At 37.2% G+C, this 17,325-nt stretch overlaps 2 protein-coding genes across 3 annotated transcripts in view; both read left to right on the top strand.

Moving 5' to 3' along the window:
- Window positions 1–4,730: 4,730 nt before the first annotated feature.
- dusp19a (dual specificity phosphatase 19a) lies at window positions 4,731–8,679 on the top strand. Its single transcript, XM_077215621.1, has 4 exons — window positions 4,731–5,037; window positions 5,584–5,630; window positions 5,753–5,905; window positions 6,689–8,679. Exons 1-4 carry the CDS (start codon window positions 4,815–4,817, stop codon window positions 6,905–6,907), a joined length of 642 nt encoding a protein of 213 aa, XP_077071736.1. The 5' UTR covers window positions 4,731–4,814; the 3' UTR covers window positions 6,908–8,679.
- Window positions 8,680–10,433: 1,754 nt separating this feature from the next.
- pde1a (phosphodiesterase 1A, calmodulin-dependent) overlaps window positions 10,434–17,325 on the top strand; it is a 112,290-nt gene continuing 105,398 nt past the window's right edge. The window contains exon 1 of one of the 2 annotated variants that reach the window (XM_077215964.1): window positions 10,434–10,781. In XM_077215964.1, the coding sequence (XP_077072079.1) occupies window positions 10,601–10,781 (181 nt within the window). In that variant the 5' untranslated portion in view covers window positions 10,434–10,600. The remainder of the gene's footprint in view (window positions 10,782–17,325) is intronic. The other variant, XM_077215970.1, reaches the window with a different exon arrangement.

The raw sequence follows: 17,325 nt of genomic DNA, 5'->3' as shown, positions 1-17,325 counted from the left end.
AAAATTTGCTCTTTTACAAGTGTCGCAGAGCGAACAGATGTAAATACTTGCGTGAGCAGTACGCCGGATGGCTCAGTAGGATCGCGTTAGAAGGCGGCTGAAGGTGCCGACGTCCTCGTAGCAAATCCCGCTGGTATGCTTTTCGACGGCGAAGCTTCAATAATCCGGAGGATCCAGCGAAGAAGGTGTTCGCTGAAGGAGATTAAATCTAAAGAACTCTCATGACGGGGCGCCCAATATATAGCTCTTGGCCACGCCCATCTTGGCGGGCTCTGACGCGCGCGGGCGCGAAGCGCGCTCATTGGTCGCGCATTCAGAGTCGCCCCGTCATTGGTTCGAGCAAGTTGCCGCAGCACAGCCAATGACCGAGCTGCCTTCGTTCATTGCTGTCAGCTGTGCAGCTGCAATGCGTTTTACATAAAGACTTCAATATTCTCGAGAAAAGGAGTTTTCCCATAGCGTAAGCTACTTACGCAATAGGAGAGACCTCTCGAAAGGGAACAGCGCTGGTTGTTCTCTCGATACTCGACAACGACGGAATCCAACGGCGTGGGCGAAGGTATAAGGGCGGCGTGTAATAAACTGTATGAAATAATCCCGAAAAGAGTACAAACACGGCAGAGATGACAAGTTCAGCAGCTGGAATCAGCTGAGGTGACATGATGGCTAACAGAGAGCAGACAAACGGCTAGTAATAACAGCAGCGGCAATCCACCTGTCACTCAAGTGGCCACGCCCTTGATTATGCAGGAATTTAATGCTTAATATAATTTAAACGGATGAGTTATAAAAAAATTCACCCCCCTCACAGTTGTCATGAAGGGCAAAATTAGCTGTATAGACCAAAACAACTTAAGGCACCAGGCTGTAAACATAATTTTTTCGGCTGTAAAGTTGGGCATTTTAACATGGGGGAGATACAGATTTGGCTCACTTTTGCAGTCAGCCTCAAGCGGCCAGTCGATGAATTGCAGTTTAATTCACTTCCGTGTTGGTTTCAAGAGGGAGACAGGGAGGTTGCCGCTTGGTTTACTCTCACACCTTTAGTTCCACTAAAACTCACAAATCATTTTTTTTATATCAGTAAACACTCTTTTCATGTTCGTGATGTTATATTGTGTCATGTTTTTCAAAATACAGTTTAAAAAAAAACTGATTTGAAACGTAGACTCCACTTCATTGATATTAGCTGTTGGCTTATGTTGAACTTTATTCTTGTTCAAACAGACGCGTATGAAGCAGTACATAAAGTATGAAAATGATTCAGGGCTCTCAAGTGTCACGCATTGAGCGTGACAGTCACTCATTTCGGTCTTTTGTCATGCACTCCCCGCCACACATTGTATTTCTCACGCGGAAGAACTATTTATAATATATTTAATATACAGCAGCGGCCAAAATTTCGAATAGGCGACGCCGTCGTGAGCATTTATACTTCTGCGTTATGTCTCCGTTGCTCTGCAGTTACAGCGCCGAAACACTAGTTGGCGAAACACTAATCTGTGTCGAATCGACGGCGTACCCCCGCAGACACCTCTGCGTCGCCGCGAACCCCTCCACCGTAGCTCGACGTGTATGGGATTAGATTTCGGTCACAATTCTGCGCGCGCAAAATCACATTTTGAGCGCGCAAAGGGGCATTTCGCACGCGCGTGAACTGAGTTTTGCGGAGAAATGTTCATCTCGCAGATAAGAAAATATTTTGAGCGAACGAAAATCAATTTTGCTTTTAGAATAAGTATTTGGATGTGCGCAGACGTTCTCTTTCGCATGTGCAAAGTTTCACTTTCTTGCTCCTTTCATACCAGCCTCTAAGAGCAGACAGCTGGCTTGCTCAACACAACCCAGCTGCTAAATTTTGATTGGCTAGCTTGTCAACAAATCACAAGACTCCCTGCATCACCGACTGTGGAAGAGGAAAATACATGGTGGGAGATATTTATGTTTAATTAGTTTAATGGCTTGATTTAAGTTCAAATGTCTACCACTCGACGACCACAGTTTATTTTTTTGCTATTTTTTTTTGTGCTTATTTTTAATCAAAATCAAATCGTACTATTACTGTACAGAATGGCATGTCCCAGTGTTTGCTACCCCTCAAGTGGTAGTTCTAACTTCTTTCTGAACTGCAAGTTATGTAATTAACATTAGTGAAATATGAATGTGACCGAGCTGGGGTCTCAAATTTTACACATTTTCAGAAATGAAGATGGACAGACTTTTCCCCTTTTAATGAAATAAGTGTGTAAAAACGGTACATCACTGACATTAGAATAAAAAAGCCATCAAATAAACGTAGAAATGCAATGTAATAACGTTAAAATAATAATCAACTTGATATCCTTGGAATTATTTAAACAAAAACATTCACAGCAGAGATGTTCTGTAAAACAACTATCATACTAAAAAAAATATACTGTATTTTCTTATATACTATTTTAGAATAGATAGTGTGCACATTGGGATGCAGGCTTGTTCCCCTAACTGCAAAAAAATAAAAATCTAATTATGAGAGTAATTATATAGAAGTCTTATGAGTCACACACCCAAGATTTTCACTTACAGTTATATTTGCATATGTTTGCATTGTTACCCACATGTCTTCTTTGCAGTGAGAGGAATAAGCCTGCATCCCAATGTGAACACTATCCATCCTAAAATAGTATATAAGAAAATACAGTATATTTTTTTCAGTATGCTAGTTGTTTTTACAGAACTTCTCTGCTGTGAATGTTTTTGTTTACTTGAACTTAAATTGAAGTTTTCAATCCATTAAACAAATTAAACATAAACATCTAATACCATGTATTTTCCTCTTCCACAGTCGGTGATGCAGGGAGTCCTGTGATTGGTTTTCAAGCCAGCCAATCAGAATTTAGCAGCCTCATCTCTGATTTGCTGGAATTATAGCATATTGTAATGCTGGTTTGTGTTGAGCAAGCGAGCAGACTGTGCTTAGAGAGCGCGTACGGCTGGTACGAAAGGAACAAGAAAGTGAAACTTTGCACATGCAAAAGAGAAAGTCTGCCCACATCCAAATACTTATTTTAAACGCAAAATTAATTTTCATTCGCTCGAAATATTTTCTTATCTGGGTTAGGGTTAGGGTTAGGGTTAGGGTTAACATTTCTCCTCAAAACTCAGGTCACGCGCGTGCGAAATGCCCTTTTGCGCGCTCAAAATGTGATCTTGCGCGCTCAGAATTGTGACCGAATTCTAACCCCATAGGACGTGCACCTCCAAAAAATTATGACTACACATCGAGGCGACGCAGACCACAAGGGCTGTGATTCGTCAGATGCACCGCGATGCAACTAGACCTGACGCAGAAGCGTGATTTTTTTTTCCCAAACCACTTCAGCGGAAATCCCGCCCTGCAGCCGATTTCATTGGTTTAGGTTACAGTGACGGGTAGGTTTAGGGATCAGTGTTTGGTGTAGGCAATCAGTACAGTGATTGACATGACCAATGAAAACTTTTAAATCGGCTGCAGGGCGGGATTTCCACTGAAGTGGTTTGGGGAAAAAAATCACGCGACGCAGAACCATAAAACGGCCATGACGCCGTAGGAGTGACGGCGCTACGCCGTGGAGTTGACGCAGAAGCATAATGAGGCCTTTGGAGTACACTTACGTGCACCTCTCCAAAAATGTAACAACACGTCAATTCTACGCGGACACAAGCGCTGTGATTGGTCTGCTAGAACCCCTCCCTCGGGTTTCACATGCTCCCTCTGCATGTGTTATTGCGCGGACAACGACGCAGAAGTATAGATGAAAAACAACGCGTAGTGTATAGCGTAGAGGCTCTGGTGTAGGTCCGACGCAGAAGTATAAATAAGCCTTATTTCTGCACCTCTTCAACCAATCAGTCAGGGTACAGCGAAGGGCACAGCGAAGGGCACAGCGAAGGGTATGGCGTACGGTACACGTCTGTGCGTATACGCCGTACCTACTGCGTGCACCCAACGCAGAAGTATAAATTGGGTTTAGTCGAGACCGCCACTTATCAGCCAATCAAAAGAAAGAAAGGGGCTACACAATAGCCAATCAGAAAATAGCACTATTGTATCCGGGTAAGATTTAACTCAACAACAAATGAAACAAATGAAAATTGTCATGAAACAACTCCATTCCCGCGACCCGTCCAACCGTCCATATATATATATATATATATATATATATATATATATATATATATTTTTTTTTTTTTTTACATAGGTAGCCTATACTATAGCTTCAACAGCGTTTTCAAACCATTCACTAAACAAAAAAAGTAGATTGTAATTTGCTACACCTAGAGCTTATTGACAAATCGGGCAGTTATTGACAAAACACTCGCAGGCTACTGTTGTTATGTAACATCACTTTAGATTTCCACAAATATATGGCAACATTTTTTTAAAATAATAATAATAATTATATTAGCTGGACTGCAGTGTTGCGCCAAAGACATTCGCGCGAGACGACCGTAAATCGACTGCACCCAGAAAATCGCTGACTTATAAATTACTTTATAAAGTTGCCTGCTCTGAAAATACGTGAATAATGTGCGCATTGGGAACAGGTTCATTAATGCAGGTAAACATATGGAGTTATATTTCTCTCCTTTAGGTGTCACTGTTGTTTTGATCTTCCCCAGGTAATTATGCTGAGGTGCGCTAATGAATCTTCTCAGTTTTCAGGTAGTATCAAGGTCACATAAATTTAGACTGGCATTCATTTACTAGGGAGGGAGCAAACCACAGTCTCACAGCACAAACTAAGATTAGGAGCCTTTACATTTCTGCTTGGGACATCCCCGCCGCAAATGTGATGCAGTCGCTTGCACAAGAAATAAAATCCTTCTCCAAAACTAAATTGCGAAAACAATGCACCAGAGTAACAACTTTGAGCGGCAGGCGGATTATTGAGACATGGAGAGGTTCCACTGTACAGGTGGTTGAGGAAACAGTACCGCCTGAAACTGCATGTGGATATGTTGAGGATAATAACTGGGATCTCCAGGTTGGATATATTAAACCATATATGTTGCTTGGTGAGTAGTTGATCTTCTCCTTTGACACTGTAACAAAAATACGTAAAACCTCACACGATGATTTTAGTCATTATAAGATGTTATGTATAGAATTATATGATTAAAAACTTTGTAATGTATCAATTTTAATGTTGTATATTGTGTACATAATGAATGCATTAAATGTAAATTATATTTTAGGTTATAAATAAAGTAAAATGATAAAAGCCTATAAATGATTAAAAAAACTTTATTACAAATTATTCTAATAATGTAATATATTCTAGATTTTTAAGTTACACTTTATTTTAAGGTGTCATTGTTACTGTGTAATTATATATTTAAGTAGCCTACTGAGTAATATTAATTAACAACATGTACTTACTATTCGGGTTAAGGTAGGATTAGTGATTGGTTTAGGGTTAGTTGCATGTAATTATGCATAATTTACTGTTATTACTATGGTAAATACATGTAACATATGTAACAAGGACACTGTAAAATAAAGTATTAGCGATATTTATATATCCTAGTAATTAAGTATTTTTAATTATGTTTATTTCATAGGGTCACAAGATGCCGCTCATGACTTTGGTACTTTGAGGAAATATAAGGTAATGTGGTTGACTGATTTCCTAATTACTAGAGTTTATTATTATTATTATTATTATTATAGCATTTTATTATAATTTACAATGTAACTTTATGACATATAATGTGTTTCCATTGATTTCAGGTCACACATATATTGAATGTTGCGTATGGTGTGGAAAATGCCTTCCCTGACTTGTTCATCTATAAGACACTGAGCATAATGGATCTGCCTGACACTAATATCCTATCATATATCAAGGAGTGTGCACAGTTTATAGACCAGGCTAAAGCTGAGGTAACATTTGCCTTTTGTTTCTTTGCATAGTCATAATTATATACATATATAAAATATACATTCGGTTAATATCATGGGATTTCCAAGAATGCTTTTGCACAAATTCATTTGTTTTTGCTCAAATCCTTGCATTTTGCACAATGTAACACCAATGTATGGAGGTCTGGCAGCATTAAAAGAGGGATATTTCATTCTCTCAGGGTAATTTCCTGAGTGTTGGGCTTTAGTGTGATACTGCATCGGTCATCCAATGGCTAACTCTCTTATTCCAGGTGACCATGCGGAGTGCTGAATAATGGATGCTGAGTTTTCACAATGCATTATTCAGCAAGTTGTAGAAAGATCATATCACTAACGGGCCATTGTTTGTCATACAACCTCTTTACTAAATAGTGTCGCCAGTCACCCTTAACCTGACACTGCCTCATGATTCAAATTCACTAAGGTTTATGATTACAATAGCTGCTGGAAATAAGTTTCCATTCCTTTGTAAAATGAGCGTAGAACCTCCCGCCACCTAATTTACTATGTCGTCTATGATGCAAAGGGAAACAACAGCTCGGTTAATCAATTGATGTTCTTCTCAACTCGACGGAATGTGGTTCTTTCACCCGTAACTTGCAATTTTGTAATTCCTTGCAATTAGCATAGGATTAATTACATGCTTTATAATGGAGTATGTAATGATGTGAAATTAGATGCCTCCATAGAGGGATTCTAGTAGCTTCTGGAAACCATTTATTGTCCTGCTGTTTGACTGAACAGTTGTTTTTATCTCTCCAGAAAGGAGTTGTACTTGTCCACTGCAATTCCGGAGTTTCACGTTCTGTCTCAGTTGTCATTGGATATCTGATGTTAAAGGAAAACCAGGCATTTGGTGACACGTTTGCACTGGTGAAATCTGCTCGACCGGCCTCTTGTCCAAATCCAGGTTTCATGGAACAGCTGAAAAACTTCAGACCACAAGACGCTACACAAGCAAATGGTTTGGCTCAAGATTGAACATTATACTATGGGTGCAACCACTCAATGTTAAAGGGATAATTCACCTCATAATTCAAAATTCTGTCCTCATTTTCTCATCCTCACATCTTTTTTAAGCTTTAGGACCTTTTTGGGCCCACTTTATATTAGGTGTCTTTAACTACTATGTACTAACATTAGATGCAATGCACTTATTGAGTGCACGCATGTTTTTACATTGTACTTGCATTTTATAAATACCTGCATGTAATTACATCTACAATTACAATTACACTGTTGACCCTTCCTCTACCTCAAACCTACCCATACCACCAAACCTGTCCCTTACCGTACCCGTATCGTTTTTGCAATACAACATAAACACAATAGGTAGATTGGAATTTTTTTTTGATGTAAGTATACATAGTAGTTAAAGACACCTAATATAAAGTGTGACCACTTTCTTTCTCCTGTAGAAAATAAATGGTGATATAGAAATGTCTAAGCTGCTCTTTTTCCTCAAAGTGAATTGGGCCCATGGCTGTCAAGTACGATTTTCAAGGCAAGTTTAGTAAATAACTTAAATTTCAGTCTGTTCCTCACACAAAGCTTAGAATATAGCATATGAGTAATATGCACTACTTCTATGGAGTTTTTTGTAGTTGTCCTTTTTGTTTTGAACATTCTTTCACACAAAAAAAATAATAAAATAATGTATGATATGAAGGTGAGTAAATATTGGCAGAATATTCATTTTTGGGTGAACTGCTCTTTTAAAGCCACCAGTGCTTCCATTGCAAACTCATATTCAGACTTTGATTTAGCACATTGGAATTGTATTATAGGTGCTAAACCAGCTAACAGGGAACATTCTCAGAGAGTTCTGGCAAGGTTCTCTCAAAGTTATGAACAAATGTTCCTCCAGTAACAGTAATAGAACTTTCATTCAAGTTATCTGGTCTTTAATAATGTTCTTAAAATGTTAGCACAAAAACATTATCTATAAATCATTCATGGAATATTTTTTTCCCCCTAAAATGTTAGTTGGACATTTGTCTAACATTTTTAACTGTTACTACTTGTTTCAGAATGTTTAGAGAACATTCAATAGTAACCATACCATAATGTTTGCAAAATGGAATATTCCCTTAATGGTCGCATAACCAAATTTTTTTTTTTAATTATTTTTTAAAAATCAACATTTCGAATATTCAGAGAACAGTCAGAAATAATATTGTCATAACTTTATGGGAACATTAGCAATACATTCGTTCAATACATTAGCTGGGAATATAACTAAATAGACAAGTGAGTACAGCCACAGGCATTACAACAACACACTGTAAAAAATGGCCTGGTAATTTTCTGTCAGGACATTATCCATTAATTTTAGACATTTCTGTTAACCCTAAAACACAATGCAATGTAGTGCATATTTGTTCATGTAACTTCAACATCATGGAATTAAGTCATTTCAAGCGACCCGATTTAAGTAGTCTCAAAATGAATTTTTAGGGTTCCTGAGTAACCTGACTCAGCTATTTTATATATTCATTCATCCATTAAGATTTCATTTATTTTAGTGACATGTAATTAATTGATAGACTATAGCTAGCTATTTGCTAGCAGTAGCACATATTAGCATCTTTAATGCTAAGATTTACATGCTCCTTCAACCAAAGCAATAGAAAGTAATTAAATCAGTCCACAGTCAGACAAAATGCTCCACTCTTCTCCACAATGGTAACCCACTGTAATTTAAATGGTTCTAATAATTCCAATGTAATTGAACATTAAACACAATTACACACTATCAAGTCTTCCCCTTTTCTCATTTTCTCAAAAAAGCATAAAATAACACTTCATTTTAACATTTATTAGTTATTTATTACTTAATTCAACCATATGCAAAGCATGCTGGGAACTAACAAGCACCGCCCAATTTCAGTTAATGCAACACAAATCAATCATGTAGTCCAACACATACGGATTAAGTAAACTTAAATTTTACTTATATTTAAGCAGATTGAACACAATCAAATTAAGTTAGGGCAAAATGGCAGTTGGTGTCGCACAATACTGCCACCCTCTGGATGTAAGAATTTTTTACTTAACATAAATGGTTTGTGTTTAGACAATGCGTTAGGATTTTGTACTGTTAAGTTGAGACATAATTACGTGGACCTTAATAGAAAAAAACATTTCAAGACAAAAAACACAATTATTATAAGTAAACTAAATATAAATATATTATGTAAAGTGCACAACCTTCCTCGTTCATTTTTTTGAGTGTATCTGATAGTGACATCGTGTGGTCACAGCTGACAGCCTTTTTATCTGATTAGTAAAATGATTAGATCCAATTCAGCTAAAATAAAAAAAAATAAAAAAATAAAAATTAAATAGAGAATAACATTCTGTTCTTAAACAAGCTTCTTATACTCAGTAACTTGGTCTTTGATAGTAACAATCATTTAACTTCCTTGGTTAGCGTCTGGGATGTTAAAGGTGCTCTAAGCAATGTCACACGTTTTTTAGGCCAAAACATTTTTTTGTCACATACAGCAAACATCTCCTCACTATCCGCTAGCTGCCTGTCCCCTGAACACACTGTAAACAAAACGCGGTCTCTGCAGACACCCCAGGCTTCACAAACGGCAACAAAAACAAACTGGGCTAACCCGCACCACGAAACATAACAAACTGTTCCAGCCAATAACCGACAAGAAGGATTTGGGGGGTTAGTGCGCGAATGAGGAGGAGGGAGGGTCTAGCTAGCCTCCGTTTTGTTTGACAATACTTTAAACATCAACAAGAAGTGACGTCACCCGACATCGCTCAGAGCACCTTTAAGCTATATATTTGTGCAATAAACTAAAATATCAACCAGAAGAAAGGGACTAGTTGAAGAAGTGTTCCTGTTACATCAAATCTAACTTCAGTTTTCTTTTGTAATTTTATAAATTTCATTAGGCCTATATATTTTGATGTTTTTGTCCATAGATTGCATAATATAGTGTTGTTTTTTTTTAAATCTTAAAATACTTGTTTAAACCTGTTGTGATTTTCTGAAGGTAGTAATTTGTCATCATATATATATATATATATATATATATATATTTTTTTTTTCCTCCTTAAAGTATGAATGTGTGGAATGGATTATACTGAATAAAATATGTATATTAAGATACTTTATATGTCTGTATATTTATTTTACTCTAATTTTTTTTTTTTACAAACAATGTTTTTGTCAGTGCCTTTAACTAGAAGTAAATTTGAGTCAAAGTAGCCTAAATGTAATTCAATCTATAAACTACACTGGCCTCATAAACATAACATATTGAATGGAACATTTTTTGGAATTGCTTATTAACTCATCAAAGGTAAGTGTTGTTTTGATATTTGCAAACATGTTTAAATATATAAGGAGACTAACTTGCTTCAAATTAATCTGCTTCTGCTCAATATATTGTTTGAAACGGTATTGTTTATAAAAGGTCTCCACTCAGAACAGGCGGGGTTGTAGCGCCCTCTGTGTTAGTAATAGAAATACATATTGCCAGCCAGGGCGAGGGCGTGCATGTCTGTCGATAGTAGCATGCTGCCTACATGAAAATATTACGAGTGAACTGAGATGAATTATCTCGAAAACATAGGGAAACTTTGTGCAGTTGTCGTCACTTCAGCTCTATCTCCTATGTTGTTGATAAACTCGGGGATTTGCTTTTCCAAATGGGCACTTTCTCATCCAAGCTCTCCAGGAGAAACATTGTGACCGTGAAGCCCAAAGAATCCGATGACGGCAGAACGAACCGGGACCGGGACCTGAACAAGAGCCAGACTCGGGTCATTAAAAATTCAGTTCAGAAGGTCAGCCGGGAAGTTCAGAGGGAGTCTGTCATCACTGAGGGAGGCAAGTGATGAGAGTTTCATTGCTGTTTTCAACTCTGTCCGTGCTGAGGAAAAGTTCGACATGGTCCAATGACGGTTTTGTTTGTTAACTTTCAAGGCAGTTAAATGATGTCAGTCATTTGGTTACTGCTTATTTTTTTAGTGACAGTTATCAAAGCTATGTTTTTATATCAGAGAAAAATTAATTCACAATTAATTACAGGGGATTCATTTGTCACTTACGAGGTGCGAATTAAGATTTGAATCCCCCTATATGTATAATATGGCAACAAAACATCGACAAAATATAAGTATTTATAATATCATTAGTAGTCATAATTTATATTGTTATTATAGTTGTAGGCCTACACAACACAAAATGAAGTCACATTTGGCAATTCCTTATTTTTATGGAATATTGCTGTATTTATTATAAATTATTTATCCATTTTTTGTTCACGTGCCCTCACAATCTTTTATCAAAATAACTTTCCCAACTCTTCTCTGATGATGTGTTTAATGGCGGAAGGGCGGGGCAACCTGTCATTCACTTGAGATCAACCAATAGCAAAGTGTACAGCATCCAATTAATTCCCAATGAACAAAATCAAGTCATGTTTTCCTGTTTCCTGTTTTTTTTCCTGTTCAAGAATCTGTCTTTATCCAAAATCGCATACTCTCTTGAATAGGTACTTATTTTGAATAGCCTAAGTAATTACTTACATGACCGCAAAAAAAGTAGGCCCATGTTCTAATATAATATGAGTGTGTGTGTATGAATGTAATCCGGACATACTATATTCGCCATGCTGTCATTATCATGTGACCAACCAGCGTCAGTTACGTTGTTTCACTGTCATTCACAAAACCTCTCCCTTGGGATAGTGAAGTGTCCATTTTATGCACTCTTCAGAATCTCGCCTGAAGAAGTAGGTCATCTGGGTACTTTTCCCTTCTTTTTTGAGTACTGAGTTGACATAGCCTACTTCTTTTGTTTTTCGCTATATAGTAGGGAAGTATGCGATTTTGGTTGCAACCTTTCTTTCACTCAGATATAAGTCACAATAGGGAAGAAAACACTATCACAACTTCTGTTTCATGTCGACTTTAAAACCTCATATTGGGCTAGCTAACTGACTGGAAAATTACTTACATGAATTCATTTTAAAAGTTGACCCCTCTGAAATTCATTCAATAAGCATCATGCTAATATTATGCCAGATATGTGTCTTTCCTTTAGACCACATCTATTCACCAGGGATTTCTTCAGCAAAAGCTGAATTCAATATTTAAAATGTTATCTGTTCCAAGCTAATTTTTAAACAATATTACCAAAATAGTAAAAGTGGAAAACATACAGAAACAATTGTTTGGTGGAAATTTATGGTAGAATTTGTCATAGTTTTGCATGCATCCACAAAATGACCTGTTGGCTTGGGAACCAATATTAGTTCAGTTTCAAATTAGCCTTTAAAAGGTACAGTTGGTCAATTTATTAGAAAATGTAAAAATGGTTGATATAAGATTTTATAGACTAGTGTTCCAGCAGAGATACATTTTTGACCAATTTATTGGTCTTGTTCAGCAAGTTAATTTTATTTGTAATGTGTATCATACAGTACTTGTACTCAAACTTCATGTTGAACTGGTTTCATATATACATGTGATGTGGCCACATGGGCCACTCACGCAAAACACTAGGTGAGCAATATGAATATTAATGCACTTCCAAGAATGACATGACATGGCCAGTATTTCACTGCTGTCTTTGTCATGGCAACCCCTGTACAGTATTAAACAGAGTGTCATCGTAGGTCTTGTTTCTTTAGAGAATGCATTATAATGATTTGAATCTTACTATTTTATTTCAAGCCTCTTGGATGTAAAGGGGTTGAGTGGGCAGAACAAAGCCGGTGGAATTCATTACGAGGCCTCTCTGCGGCGTCGATTGGGATGCTACGATTGGGGGCTAATTTGCTCGCCGTTGTTTTGGTTGCCAACCGTGCTGGATGGCTGCGAGGAAAGCAATTAAAGATTTTGTCGTATAGCCAAATGAAGAGCAATTAAGAGGAATGAATTCAGCCTCTTTATTTCACAATCACACTGAAGAGCTGTTGGTGGTTAGATTAGCATAAGCGCTGGCAGCGTTCGTTGCGCTCAGTGTTTTTTGACCCCTAGTAACTTAGACACAAATCTACTCTTATCCATAAAAGTGGAGCTCACAAAAAGTATTTTCAAATTCAATATTGCACATTTTAGGGGCTATATGAAGAATTCAGACACCCTTGTTACGTTTAGTAGAATATGTAAATATGTGCTACGCGCTTTTCTCTCAATAACAAAATAAACATGCAACAAAAAAGACAGCGGTGAGAAAACAGCAGTTAAGAGAAAACATCACAAACCGTAATCATGTCATTACATGTTATGATAGTTTGATTATAAAGTATATTTGAGACTACGGGCTATATAGATCTGGCTATGTGAGACTACAGTTTGAATTAATCTCTTTCTTTGCATGACACATAGGACCCTATCAAACACCCGGCGCAATGTAGCAACGAGGCGCGATGCAAGTTTTTTTTTTTTTTGCTAGTTTCAGCCCGACGCACTTAGCACTTCCTCCGCCACGTTGTTTAAATAGCAAAGACATTTGCACCCATGGTCTGGAAACGAGGTGTGTTCAGGCACATTGTTGACACGTTGCTATTTTTAGGCAACTGAAATAGACTGCGCCATTAACCAACTGAAACCTGGTCTAAAGTCAATGATGCAATATTTTTTATTTTATTTAAAGAGCGTGCTTGTAATGTGCGCCTATAGGCGGGTCACAAACTAGCCAAGTATTAAAAATAAAAAAAATTCAATGTAAAATATTAATATTGTGTACATATGATATGGTGGAATCCTATGCTTGTCCCGTAGATGGTCTGCTTGCGTGTTTTAACCTTGCGCACGAGCAGATCCGTTTCCTTTCTGGAGACGCGTTCTGTCTTTCCGCTTGCAAATTCCGCCATGTAGATAGTGAATCTGCCATGGTGCAAGAGCAATTGGCTTTTAAAGGGAATGGGAAATTACACTCTGATTGCTTTTTTTGTGGATTTTACCGATACCGATATTTAGGTTTGATCGTAAATGCCGTTAACCGATAATTCAACCGATATTTTTTTAAATGGATACTGGATTAAAAACAAAAGAACACTCACAAGTAAAACAGTGCTGAACTGAAATGTGCTAAATTAAATAAATATATAAATATGAATATATTAAAATAAGAAGTTCTACAGAACGAACTCTATACAGAAAATAATTTAAACATTAAAATATTACAAGTTTTTTTAGCTCTAACCTAGAAACATACGTAAATTTCATAGGTAACACTTTGCAAGTCGCATTTGTTAACAAAGATGTATTAGCTAGCTTTCATGAACTATATTATATGCACTATGCAATATACGTTTTTACTGCATGTATTAATATGAGCAATACAATTGAACCTTTATCATTCATGTTAGTCCATAGTACATTAACTAAGGTAATAACAGATAAAATAAGATTTAAAACTCCATTTCAAATGCATTAGTTAATGTTGAAATTAACAAACTAACAACTTTTATTAACCTTAGTTAATGCTAAAAATAGAATCTTTTGTATATAATTCCAGAGAGTCATGCTTAAAGATGGCAATTAAAATTTAATAAAGACCTATATTACTTATACGTAATATAGCCTATGTATAGTCTCTCACTTTATTTGCTTCTATTTTAGAACACTTGATGATTATCTAATCAAAATAACAAGATGTATTGTAGTGATAAAAAAAAGAACTTAAATCGAAAGTGTTTCTGATTTGTTTATGTTTCTGTCGGCTAACTTACATGAACATATCAATGTTGAGAAAGCAATCACATCACTAGTTTTAAATATGCAACTTCGTCGGCTAATGAATGCATAAAAGTGACCAGCTGGATATAAAATAATGCAAATAGATGGTAACAATTGCAACATAAAACATTTGGGTCAGGTCTGCGTGTGTTTTTGTCACATTTTTTAAAACTACTTGACTGAGGTACTAATGTTAGAGTCCTCTCAGCCTCGACGGCAAACATACTTCTATTCTTTCTCTGCTGATGCAGCATTTAGTCATCATCATCATCATCACTTTATTTACAAAGCACTTTCACATCAGCAGCAGCTGAACAAAGTGCTGTACAATAAAGGCAGCAAAACATCAACCAAAACAAAAATAACAGTCACAATATCATAAAATAATAAACTGGGGTTGAAAATCTACTCAATAAAACTATATAAAAATAAAACATTTAAAAGCAAATACTAACAGATAGGATCAAGTCTCAGTTTGGGTTGAAGGCCCAACTGTAGAAGTAAGTTTTAAGAAGAGTTTTAAAAATCGGTATTGAGGAAGCCCGACGAATGGTCAAAGGTAAGGCATTCCATAATTTAGGAGCACAAACAGAGAAGGCCCTGTCTCCTCTGCGCTTCCGCTTGAATCCGGGGACAACCAGGAGCAACTGGTCAGCCGACCGGAGTGACCGGGAGGGAGTGTAGCGGTTGAGTAGCTGAGTTAAATAAGACGGGGCAAGACCATTTAAAACTTTAAAAGTAAACAAGAGGATTTTAAAATGGACTCTAAAATGCACAGGCAGCCAGTGAAGTGAAGCCAGGACGGGAGTGATGTGTTCTCTCTTCCGGGTTCCAGCCAAAACCCGTGCAGCAGCATTTTGGACTGAGTCCAAAATAAAGGGAATTACAGTAATCCAACCGTAAAGAAATAAAGGCATGGATTACGGTTTCTAACTGCTGCCTGGAAGGGAAGGTTTCACCTTTACCAACTTCCTTAGATGAAAAAAATTTAATTTGACTGTGGCATTGATTTGGCTATCCAGTTTAAAATCACTGTCCAGTCTAAAACCAAGATTTAAAACTGTCGGTTTAAGATACGAGGCTACAGGGACGTGCACAGGGGGGTTGCTCAGGTTGCCCGGTTCAATTAATGTGTACAACATCCATGACAAAATGAAGCGAAACTATCCTTCTGGTCACGAAAAGATGAAGAAGAAAAAACCCATGAGAGTGAATTGCGGGAACAACAATCAGGTAAACTTGTGTTCTCTCCTCTCTAAGTTTGATGTCAGCAAAGTTTGATGTTTTTCGGTCTTGCTAACCTAGCTGGGCAGGCAGTGCATCTCTTGCATCACTTTGTGCCTGACAAAAGTGAGAGTAAAATAAAAAAAATTATTACGTTTGTTTTTGATAAACGACAAAGTGCAACGGTGTTTGTTTACTGCAGCTCGGAAAACATAACCGCGTCGCGTGTGTTATCGTGCGTTCATATGCGCGTGCACGAAATAAAACTCGCATTTTTCAAGCAGAAATGTGGAGACCAGACATACTGTACAATACATGCACGTGAATGATGGCACTCCCAAACAAAGTCACATTTATAAAACAAGAAACTGATTATCTAGTCTCAGTGTAGTTAAAAACTCTAAACAACTGAACTAATTAAGCAAGATAGAAAGCAATGTATTGACAGTTTGACATTGATTGACTATTGGTTTATAGGCTATATTGAATTTAAAATGTTGATTAGCTGGACATACTGGTCAATATGGATGCACATCCCTCAGTAAATAATAACCATAAATCAAGAATTGCTTCAACATGCATAATAATAAATAAATAAAAATCATACTGATGCCGAAAATACCCAGGCTGTAGAGAGAACCAAAGTTAATCCCAAAAGCCAAAGCTCAGGGTTATAATTTATTATTTTCTTCTTATTTATGTTTACGTTAATATTCACTTGTTATGTTAACATTCTATAGAAAATACTCTATTCAATAAATATTGTTTGTTTGAACCTCATTCTGTTCTATATTGTTGTACTTATTCTTTGACTGTTTTGTTTAAAGGAGGGAGGATTGTATTGGGAGCACTGAAGTGTCAGGTGTGATTGTGTGGCAATGGCAAATGGTTTACATAGCTCACGGCGTCACAGGTCAGGTAGAGGGCCCCTTTTGCTTAGGGCCCCAGGGGGAGTTCAGGATCGGCCCTGGGTTTAGCAGTCGATTCTGTTGCCTACCGGAATTCCTGTTCCCTTTACGCAATCATACCTCAAATCATGCGTAGTTGCCCGTAGCCTACCATCAGAACTGAATACGAGCAAGAAGCACAACTGAATGTAGGGGAAGCCCTTTTTTCAGGTCAGAGCAACTGCCCCTCATAATTCCTGTGCACGTCCCTGCGAGGCTAGAGGACCCAGCTCAACAGGGGGGATCTCATATGAGCCACCAGGTCCAAACATTATCACATCTGTTTTCTTTTCATTAAAATTTAAAAAGTTTAAGGCCATCCATGCTTTAATATCCTCCAGACATGCTAAAAGAGGTGTAATAGAACAGGTGTCATGTCGCTTTAAGGGTACATAAATCTGGCAGTCGTCTGCATAACAATGGAAAGAAATACCATGTTTTCTAAGAATAGACCCAAAAGGAAGCAGATACAATGAAAAAAGCAAGGGACCTAAGATTGAACCCTGAGGG

The sequence above is a fragment of the Siphateles boraxobius genome, unplaced genomic scaffold (genome assembly GCF_051911475.1).
Source record: "Siphateles boraxobius isolate OS27281-9 unplaced genomic scaffold, OSU_SipBor_1 7, whole genome shotgun sequence".
NCBI classification, from domain to species: Eukaryota; Metazoa; Chordata; class Actinopteri; order Cypriniformes; family Leuciscidae; genus Siphateles; species Siphateles boraxobius.
Note: the sequence above shows the minus strand (reverse complement) of the source record. Positions and strands in the feature narration are given on the sequence as shown.

Excerpts from the sequence above, each read along its gene's own strand:
- dusp19a (XM_077215621.1), top strand. The coding sequence starts at position 4,815 with ATGCAGTCGCTTGCACAAGAAATAAAATCCTTCTCCAAAACTAAATTG. Across the intron at positions 5,038-5,583 it reads TAAACCATATATGTTGCTTG|GGTCACAAGATGCCGCTCAT; the intron begins GTGAGTAGTTGA and ends TTTATTTCATAG. Across the intron at positions 5,631-5,752 it reads GTACTTTGAGGAAATATAAG|GTCACACATATATTGAATGT; the intron begins GTAATGTGGTTG and ends CATTGATTTCAG.